Source organism: Pteropus alecto, unplaced genomic scaffold (assembly GCF_000325575.1).
Source record: "Pteropus alecto unplaced genomic scaffold, ASM32557v1 scaffold3, whole genome shotgun sequence".
Lineage (NCBI taxonomy): Eukaryota > Metazoa > Chordata > Mammalia > Chiroptera > Pteropodidae > Pteropus > Pteropus alecto.
The window spans coordinates 43,488,033-43,499,259 of NW_006442484.1; the positions used below are offsets into that span (position 1 = coordinate 43,488,033).

Sequence of the window (11,227 nt, forward strand, 5' to 3'; positions counted from 1 at the left end):
AGTCTTTGGCTTGCTACTTCATTTTTCCTCTCTTGAGCTTCCCTCTGTGAGTTCATGTCCTGAGGGAAATTCATAAGACTTCAGTTGGACTCATTTCTCAGCTCAGTAGGTAAGGAACTGTATGAACATACTATTTTTTTCAAATAAGCTTGGAAGATCTATTCTTAGAATTAGTCCCAAGAAAAATGGTGGCTGTGTGAAATTTGAAATGTAGGCACTCCTACTACCCCCCGCCCCAAGGGTAGCCCTGGCCTTCTGACTGAGGACTGTTTTCTGGGTTAGACTCCTTGAGGACCGTCTGATGAGCAGACCTTAAGGTGGTGGTTCTCTACAGGGGTGGTGGTATATCAGAATCAGTTCAGGTATGGAGAGGGTGGTCCTTGCTGTCTGCCTACTGATTCAGAGCACCTTCTAAAGCACTTTGCCCCTGAATTACAAATTGCTATTCTAATAAGCCAGTTGCTAATGGAAGTGTGTCATAAACCTTAGGTTTGCTGGGGCGGTTAAAAAAAAAATAGGAGTTCTGCTTTGGAGTAACCAGGTATTTTCCCACTGGCATTACAGGAAGGTTGCCTGGCCTGTTCCAGGCAGGCCAACCTGCTTCGGCAGGACCGTGAAGCCTAGGGTGTAATTTTTGGCTTCATCTCTGATGTGGCAGTTGGATAATAAAGGCTATGTCTCTTCAGCCCTTTTTTCTGCCAACCTTAACTGAGAATACTAATGCTTAATGTGGGATGTGTAAGTCTGCAGAAGAATAGAAAGACTCTAACTAGATGGCTTTTAATGGAGATAAATGCAAAATCCTCTATTTTGGCTCAAGAAATAAACTATATACATCTACAGAGAAGGAAGCTGAGTCCAACAGTTAGCAGCTCAGTGAAGTAGGAAGAGAGGTTTAATTCACTATTAGTTCAACAGATGTCAGTAATGTGACTTTTTACAAACTGTGGACTTAGATGTGTAGCATCGTCTCGATCAAGGAAGGAAAATAATAATTCTTCTGCACGCTGTGATTTACTTAGTCTGGGAGTACCACACTAGAGACAGTCCAGAAGAGACCCCAAACTGTCTTATGAAAAATTGTTGACAAAATTGGCAATATTTAGGCTAACCAGAACAGACTTGGGGGTGGAGAGATGTCCATGATAGCTATCATCAAGCATCTGAAGAGCTGACCTGGTAAAAAGGAGCTAAAAACATGTTTGTTGTGGCTCCGGAGCTCAGAACTATGATCGATGGGTGAAAAGCAAAGGAAGAAAGACTATGACTCAAAATGATAAAGAAATTTCTAATAGTGAGAAAAGTGTAAGAACGAAAGAAACTGTCCTTGGAGGTAATGAGTTCCTTGTTGCTGGTTGCATTTAAACAATAGGAAGCTGCTTCTTGCCAGCAAGTTGTGTACCCTGGAGACAGTTGAAGAAGGGGACTTCTGCAGTCTCTTTCAGTAACTCGGGAAAGTGCCTTGTGGTGGATGTGGTTGGTAGCATATTAAATACCGTATGTGTCAGTGGGTGCAAAAGAGGGTAGAGTTAACCCTTCTTTGGCTTTGTGAACTCATTCTATAACTACGCACTGAGCAGCCAGGCTAGTGGGGTTGGCACACTGTTTCTGGGAGTTTACTTATTATAACATATGGTGCAGACCTCACAAAGAAAAAGAATGGACCTCATTAAAAAGCCAAATTTAGATTTCAAAGTTAAACTGAAGTTATCTTTGAGTACAATTAAAAAGGATACGTCAAAATTAAAACCATTGTTAAAATTAATCAAAGATTTAGAAAGGTAGAATGAACTCCAGAGCTGGAAATTACTGATTTAAACAATTGTTCTCACATTTTAAACTACATAATGAGCTAAAAATTATGAAGCCTCAGAGTATAGCTGTAAAGAGTAGTCTAAAACCAAAGTCAGAATGAAATGTTTTAGCTTTCAAAACTAAAAAGCAGAACAATTACTCCCTACAAAATGGTATAGGAAGAGGTTTCTGACCCCTGCTAATTGTTTTATTATTCTTCAGAGGGGCATACTGGCGGCATTTCCCAGGGTTTTCAGTAATTACACTCCATTCAATATCTGAAGAATTACAATAATTCTACATGGAATATACTTGTGCCCTTCGGATGCAAGCTTTTAGAGAAGTGAAAAAACAACTTAAAGTAAATTAGCAGGAAAATTATCATAGTTACTGTTTATTTCAGGGCTCCATATATCAGAGGCTAATTATACATTGTATGTTACAGTTTCTTGGAGGTATTTGTAATATATTTCTCATGCTGATTAACAGACGTGCTGGGTTTTAGGAACCTTTATGAAAGTAAAGTTTGAACTTTTACGATTGCCTCTTTGTGTATGAGAAATTATCCAATGCAGACACATGTCACTTAATGCTTGCCAGTCCTCAAAGCTGGAGGATTCAAGGAGGTATTATGAATGTTCACATATATGGATTTCTAAAGCTTTGACTCTTCTAGGAATTTTTGTCCTGCCAAATAAGTTGACTTTTTTTTTCAATACTACATAAGCTTTCTCAAAGTCATTTTCTATACTCTGGCAAGCCAACGGTACACGAGAGAAGAAAGCAAGGACCAGATTTACATAGCCATATATAGATATAAATAGTCTTTTTCTGGGCTGGAGCCTTGTCAGTTTTCTACTAGTGTTAGAATTGGTCCACCATCTTTGCAGGACCCCCTTTTGAGTCTGAGCAGCAAAGGTGTCCTGAGACAATACACAGACACTGGGGTCCCAGCTACTGTTAAAACCCACAAGCAAGAAAAGGACATCCTGGCTAAGAAATGGTGCTTAGGTCCCACTGATGTTTTTCCTCATGTTTCTGTCCTTCATTTTTTTTCTCCTTTCTTCTTTTGCTTTTAACTAAGTTTAGCGCAGTACAAAAGATTTCCTAATAAGTTTTTATGGCAACCCAACCTTTACAAAGAAATTTAGAAGATTTCTTAATGACAGAATTAACAAAGATTAAATAAATTATGATCCATCCATATGATTGAATAGCTACTCATTTAAAAAACGTTTAAAATGCAAATGGCATCTAAAATAGTCATAATGCCACGTGAAAAAATTCAAATCAAAACAAAAATATGTATGACTTCAATTTTTTTGAAAAATATGCTGTTCCATATTTGGTTTTAAAGTATTAGAAAGAAATACACCAACATATATTAATGAAGTTACTCTGTGAAGTGATATTCTAAGTGATTTTTACTTTGCTCTTAACATTTTCTGTATGTTCTGATTTTTTTTTAATGTGCATGTGTTTGTGTTGTAATCAGAAAGGAGAGAAGTGGGGAAGGAGGGAAGGAATCAAATAATTAAGATTAACATTAAAACACTTTTTCTGGAAAATTAGAAAGGTCAGTAATACATAGTATACAGAAAAATGTATAGGTAGAACATTTTAGCTATGACTGTTCAGTCACTATAATCCAATACCTCATTACTGAGTCTTACTTACTGTGAGGAACTTGACAAGCTAACCCTTCCCCAAATCTAGGATAGTTACAGTTTCTCTTAGAAGTTCACAGTAACCTCCAGAAGGTGAAAGCTAGTCCCGAGGAGGAAGGTACGATCCCAGGAACAACAGACTGCTTTTTATGTCCCGAGGAACAAGCAAACAATTAGAGTGAAATGACACCACTAATATTCCTCACCTGAAAAACGCCTTGTATGTGTGAGCATGGGTGCCTCTTTCAAGTAAGTAAACAGGTTATACATCAACCATTTGCCTCCAGATAGTCAATGTCTCAGAACAGGCTTTTTATGGTCCCAGGTATTTCCGAAATAAATAATGGTTTGTTTTCCTTTGGGGATTATACACTAAGCTTACTTGCATTTCAGTCTTTCTTTTTTTCTTTCTTCCTTTTAGCGCATGATTGCAAATACTGCCAGAACAGTGAGATACTGCAGAAGCCAACCTTTCAGTAAGTTAAATGCCACTGCATGCTGCAATATGGATTGTGGTCTGGACAATATTTGATTGTGTCAGAGATACTTTGGACCAAGAAATCCATGGGATAGGGGCCTTGAATTTAACAACTAGAAAATCCTTAAAATAACCATCGGAATATTATTTTATGAATGAACTTAGAATTAATTTGCTCTTTCTAGTGTGGCTAGAGACAAATATGACATGATTGCCAACAAATCCTGCCTCAAATCAACTCTTTTTATGACTCACTGCTCGATGTTGAGAAATTCACATCAACTCTTGCTGACTCAGTTCTGTCATTTATAAACTGGGAAAGATAATATTTGTTGTTTCCTGGGGTGTTGTAAGAATGTATCAATGTGTAAAGTACATTTGTAAAAGGTCCCATCGCAGGAATTTATATTATACTAGTAGCATTCCCAGGCAAATTGAAGGTGCTCTTCTTTCATCTGAACATACAGCACAACAACCGGTATACTACAATGCTTTAATATAAAACTATTACAAATAAGAAATAGCAACTATAAAATGTTGAGAATTAAGATGCATCATAGCACCAGATCAGCATGCCAAACCAGTGCTACTATCTCCTCTGGGCTGGGACCTTGATTGGGGTTTGGGGGTTTGGTTCCTTCAAGCTGGTCTGGGAATGAGAAGGTGGTCCCTGTAAAGTTTGGCTCATTAAGTTAACAAGATAATTTGACATAAACATGACTGTGAGGCTACCAGTACCATCCCTTTCAATAAACCTATTGCTAAGAGACTAAAAAGTTCTTGTTTTATTAATTAGAGCTATCTTTGCTCTACTCAGCACAATACTGGCCCAAAATGAAGGTTTGCTAACACTGGATGCCAGAATTGCTGAATATTTATTTTTTTAATGTATAGTGGAAAGAATCCGGAAAAATAATCTTGACTTGGAGAGCAAATAGACCTTTAAAAAATTGATTTAAATGATTGTGTCTTCTCGTCCTTCCAAAGTAAGAATAGTTTTGTACATCATCAACTATTCCTATGTGGATTCTGCCAGAATGAAAGTGTCTCATATCTCTTCATCTAGTAATTTACTATATATATAAAAGCATGGTCATAAAGCAGTTATACAAGTGAATATGAGAATATGTAAGTGGTGCCAGTTTGCAAAAAAGGGTTTGTAATCTAGAGTCCATGATCCTTCAGGGACTCCAGGAAATTCCTGAAATTAAATGCAAAATTTTGCATGCCTGAGAGGGTTCGTAGCCTTGAGAAGGTTCCCGGTGAAGTCCAAGAACCAAAGAAGCACCACGATAGAATGTGTTTTTTTCCATAAGCCTCTTTGGAAATAAATCCACATTTGCCTTCATCTTCTCCTAGAGCTTGGGGTGGGGGCGGGCTGGTGGGGGGAGAATTATATATATAAAATCCACTGCATTTGTTGAAGTTAACAGTAACTGCTGGTAAACAACAGCTGCTCAGCTTTGAAGTCAACAATCTATAGATAAAGCTATAGGAATAGATTCATAAACATTGTGGGGATATCTACAATGTAATTACAGTATATTGTACATGTAGAGTACACTGCCAGTGAGAAGCAAGGAAACTAAACACTGTGGTATTATTTATATGTGATAATTATACTGATGAGTTTCTTCTTAGAGCGAGTAGGGGCCCTTGTATTTTCTCTCTCCTTTTCTGTGTTCAGACCTGCGACACTCCCCTTCAGCCCTTAGGCAGATGGCATTCTAATTGTCTTTGGGAGTGGTGTGTGGATCTAAGAAGAGCATGTGAAGTGCAGAAGGCTGTGTGCAATGGCAGAAAGTACACTGGTCCAGAATCCAGACTCTGGCTTGGCCGTTCCCTGTGCCTACTAGACAAGACCCCTACACTGGTGATCCCCAGGGCAGAGGGGGCCAAAGGATCACGACATTATATTTATTTTAATATAATGTCACCATTTTAAAATTGGGAGAATTCCCAGCAAAGAAATTCAGATTTCTCATTTCTCTAGAAAAATAGGAATATCTGGCAACTTGGGGAGCCGATTTCCACATGGCAGCAGCACGCAGAGGATGAGTGGTCACTGCTGAAGTGACCTGTCTTTCCAGTTTATCACTGTCAAATTGGCCTTCCTTATTCATGAATATTCTCTGCATTAGGCCTGGAGGCATTTGATTCTTCTTTCAGCCTGGTTTTAGGGAAATCAGTCAATTCAGATAGCTAGCTCCATTGCTCACATGCTTAGGGGAGACAATAGTAACTGGGATTTCAGAACAAGCAGTATCAGAGAAACAAAGGTCCAGCAAAAGTCATGATTTCATTTCATGAGTTGGGTTTTTTCCTGAACATTGACCGTCTCTAAGAACACACAATCTATGCGGTAATGCTGTATATTGAATGCAAATAACAAGGGGAGTCAGACTTACTAACCTCATTCCCTTGCTTCAGTTCAGCCCAGGTTTTAAGTGCTTTTGTTAGGAGCTAATGAAAACTGTTTTTTGCCCTTATTCCTCATTCAGAGGGGCCACAGAACAGAGTTTGAGACACAGGTGAGATGGCAAGGGACACAATTTTAATGTATTACCAAGCACAATAAGGCAATGCTTTCATGTATTTTTTTTTTGACTTTTTTTTTTTTTTTAACGACATGTGATGCAAAGGAAAATGATCAAAATAGGTGATTCTAGAGAAGAAAAGGGCGGGATGGAGGAGATGGACCATCCAAGTGGAAACATTTCAATGAATATGGTGTTGTTGAAAGGTCTTGATGGAACCCAAAAATCCATGATAAATGTAATAAGTAGTGGGAGAAAATAAAGCTGTATCTTATATGTGTGTATTATGCAATGCCAATTCTGCTCTTTTCCAACAGATCTTGACGCAGCTCAAGCTAATAAGAACCATCAGGATGTCCGAAGTTACGTTCGGCAATTAAATGTGATTGACAACCAGAGAACTTTATCACAGATGTCACATAGATTAGAGCCTCGTCGACCATAAACATTTAAAGTCCCCAGAACAATGGTTTGCCTCCAGTCCACAGTCTTTCAAAAATGGCACTTATGTGACTACTGACTGTATTGTCACTAGAGGATTCTACAGAACAAGCAAAAAGACATCCTGAGACGTCTCAGGGCTGCATTCAGCTTACCAGCTTCATGACAAGAGAAGAAATTATTCAATTTGCATAGAGGTTGCACTCTCTAGCTTACGAATCCTCAGTTTGTAGTCACTTGATTTCATTTCCAATTTTGCCATCTTCTTTGTTGAAACATAAAATGAGACCCACATGGAGAGTTTGGTAGAAACACCATTGTCAAGAGACATATCGAGCCCCTGACATTTTTTCTGAGAATATTTACAGGATGAGATCTGCTACAAATGGAATTTATTTGGATACATCAGTGGTCGCATAGTTTCATTATTTTTAACTCAACATCTTAATTTGGAGCATGGGATATTTGGAAAGTGTTGAGGAATTCGTATAAGCCCAAATTATAGGTCGTATTCTCCCATCTTCATAGTCTTACCTCTGAAGGAATTGAAGCGGACCATATTACTATAAAACATTATGGATATAATTTCTGTAATTTCTGAATGATACGTAGAATAATATTTGTTTACAATGTAACTTTTTTTAAAATTTACAAATCAGGATTACATACATAAGAATTCACTAAGAAACTCCAAGGTTCTTAAAATTGTCAGCATTAAAATTTAAAAAAATATTTCAGAAGAGCACAATATGCACAAAACATTTTTCAAAATTAAAATATTTTCCTGGGCATTAAAAAAACTTTACTATTGGCTAATTATTGTTACTGATTAAAAAAACATATTTTCTGGATTAAAATGTTATTATAAATATCTTAATTTTCAGCAATTGTTTTGCACTTTCAAGTAGATTGTAAATAGTTCATTCAATTGATGGTATAGAGTTATTTATTTGCTACATGATAGATATTGTGCCAAATAATTACTTTTTATTTATTTTATTTAGTATGTAATTTTGGAGTACATTTTTCCCCGTTTTCACAATTAGGCTACATTTAATGTGTAGGAATTGTATGTATATATATATTCTGTAAATAACAGCTGGTTATCTTCATTAAATATAATTGGTGACAAGAAATGGTTGTGTTTTCAATTCTTATAATATAAGAGGGATAACTATTTGATATGGTGGGATCCTGGACTTTTTTTGATTGAAATAAAATTCATGTACTGTGAAAGTCACCCTTTTAAAGCATACAATACAGTGGTTTTTAGTATATTCACAGGCGGTACAACCATCAGCACGTTCTAATTCCAGAATGTCTTCCTCGTCTCTAAAAGACACCCTGTACCCATAGCAGTCACTCCTCATTCTCCTCTCCTTCCAGTCCCTGGAAACCACTAATCTACTTTCTGTCTTTATGGATTTACCTATTTTGGACATATAATATATGGCCTTTTCTATCTTTTTAATTTCACTTAGCATAAGGTTTTCAAGATTCACACATATTATAGCATGTATAAGTACTTCGTCACTTTTTATTGCTGAATAATATTCTATTATATGGATAGACCACATGTTTTTGTCGATTTATCAGTTGATGGATACTTGGGTTGTTTCCACTTTTTGGCTATTAGGAATATCGTTGCTATGAAGGGGCACTGGATTTTAGAGCTGCTTGGTAGGGGGCCTCATACCATTTCTCAGTGATTTAAGCACCTAGTAAATATGTGATAAAAAGATTTCCAAAATTCCTTAAATTCCAGACATCCGTATTCTTTAATGTCAACATTATCCAGAGTGTGTTTCAAACTATACTAGTCTCACAAGTTCACACACTGATCGTCCAAAAATAGACACGCCACTGCAAAGCAAAAAACATAACCAAGATGGTATCTTCAAATAAATTTGGAAACTACTGCATAGTTGACCCCATCCTTAGAAACAAGTCCTAGTACTCATGAATGTATTATAGGCTCTGAGAAGTCCTGCTCTAATCTTTTTTTTATTTTGTTTTATTTTTATTTTATTTTATGATTAGTTTCAGTATACAGTACATTGGTTAAACATTTATATAGTTTATGTAACAACCCCCTGATTACTCTATCTTCCCTCTGGCTCTATACATCCCACAGTCAAGCCCACCTAGAAATACTGAAGCAGGTAAATGCCTTTCTGTGTCATTCACGTAATTGTTTGAGGTCCTCTGGAGCAGGGATTTTGTTTCATGCAGTGTTATGCCTCCTACTTGAGCACAGCACAATACTTGGAATTTACTAGAGAAAAAAAACTCACTGAATCAATTTTCTTGAAGTCATTATTGTTCAGTATTTCATTACCTCATAGACCTCAATAACAACTTTAAGGTGTTCATTTATATATATTCCCTTTTCTAGATCTTTCTTAAAGGTGACAAACGAAGCTGAAAGCCTATACCTTCTTGTTTCACTCTGCTCCTACCTTACTTAAACACTGGTGTCCTGTGCCTGACAGCTCCTTTCCTCCAGTTCCATAGTGACTGACGTCTTATGACCTTATTTTAATTTAGTTTCTACATTATTCAAAATTAATACATATTCTCCCACATATATTCCCCTTGGTCTTCCAAATGAGAATAACTATTGCTGTACTTAATCAAGGTAGGAGATTTTTAATTATGTCTGGCTTCTTTGAAAATTCATTAAATTCCATTATTCAAGGTAGCAATGGCAAAGTAAAAGAATTCACACTCTAAAAATGAAGAGTAGTAGCCAAGCAACCTTTCCTGAAGCAGGAGCCGCAGTTAATATTTTCGAACTTGCAAACAAGCCAAAAGAAAATGAGATGCCTACAGGGTCACAAGAAGGATAATGAGGTTCACTGAAAGACGTGAAAAAGAAGAAAGAATGTTTTTACCAAAAGCGCCTGTAGAAAATTATACATTTAAGTGTTTAACATAACTGCTTAGCAAGGTCACTGGTACAGAGTACAGGAGCTAAGCTTTTCCAGCAATTTTTGAATACCATGCAGGTTAAATAGATTTCTCCTGAATTCAATGGCATTTCCTCTGAAATATGAATGCAGATCAATGATTAACAGTGTGAGAAAATTAAAAGAAGTGTCATTCTGGTTTCAAATTGTGCTTATAATTTTTTTTTTAATCAGCATAGAATATACAGGGTGGTAAAAATGAACCCCTACCTTGAATAGCTTTTTTTTTTTTACTGTCAATCTAAAATGTATTACATCTCCTGCTTCAGAATAATCTTAATTTTCTCTATTTGGCCTACATTGAGAAGAGTGTGGTATTAGATGAGCCCATCACAGCATCTCTGACCTATAAACTGAAGAACTTTTAACTTAATTATTGTTTGTTATCTTTCTATTCATTCATTCATTAGCAAATAATGGTTGAGAAGCTTACTGAGTGTCAGGCCCTCTATGAGTTCAGGGTTCAATGGTGAGAAAAACTGGAGTGTCCCTGTTCTCCTAGAGCTTATCATCCAGTAGGAGAGACAGAGACAAATCAAACAATCAAACAAATATAAGAACATGTCCAAGGAAGGTTATGGTGTTGTAAGATCATGTAATAAAGGGATTTAACCTGATCTGAGGTGAAGAAAGTTTTCCTGTGGAAATGATAGTTCCCCTGAACTCTCAAGGGTGAAAATGCTAACTCAGCAGTAAGAGGAGAAGAATATGTTTTAAGCAGGAAATAACCTTGACAGTGTGAAGGATGGAAAGCTCACCATGGCAGAGCAGAAAGAATGGGGTGAACCTGCTCCAAGAACTGCAGGAGACCTAAGGCAGGCTCTCAGAGTGCAAGACCTTGCAGGACTTTTTAAGAAGCTTCCTCTTTTACCCAAGAGCAGTGGGAAGCCATTGAAATGCTTGAGCCAGGGGGTTGCATTTCTAATGGTAGCCCTTGGAGGGCAAAGTCATTGCTTTATTTTTGTTTGTTGAGTTTTGCTTGATTGTTTTAAATGGTACATTTTTAAATTTTTATTTTTAATTATAGTTAACATACAATATGATATTAATTTCAGGTGTAGAACATAGTGATTCAATATTTATATAATTTATAAAGCGATCACCACAGTAAGTTTAGTAACCACCTGTCACTGCATAGTTATTATATTACTGACTCTATTCCCTATGCATTACATCTCTATGAAGGCCATTGCTTTATGCTACCTCACAGCAGATGGCTCATGGTGGCATCCCTAATTCCTTAATTATTTTATTATGCAGGCTTAAAATTTAGGCAAAGAAAATTGTGGATAATGAAAAATATTAAAAATCATATTAAATTAAAATATTAAAAGTGGTAGA

General features: G+C 36.7%; 1 protein-coding gene across 1 annotated transcript in view; it reads left to right on the plus strand.

Moving 5' to 3' along the window:
- LOC102884268 (rap guanine nucleotide exchange factor 4) overlaps positions 1 to 7,698 on the plus strand; it is a 115,199-nt gene extending 107,501 nt beyond the window's left edge. The window contains exons 26-27 of the mRNA XM_025039557.1: positions 3,883 to 3,937; positions 6,794 to 7,698. Of these exons, the coding sequence (XP_024895325.1) occupies positions 3,883 to 3,937; positions 6,794 to 6,921 (183 nt within the window). The 3' untranslated portion in view covers positions 6,922 to 7,698. The remainder of the gene's footprint in view (positions 1 to 3,882; positions 3,938 to 6,793) is intronic.
- The last annotated feature ends 3,529 nt before the right edge of the window (positions 7,699 to 11,227 follow it).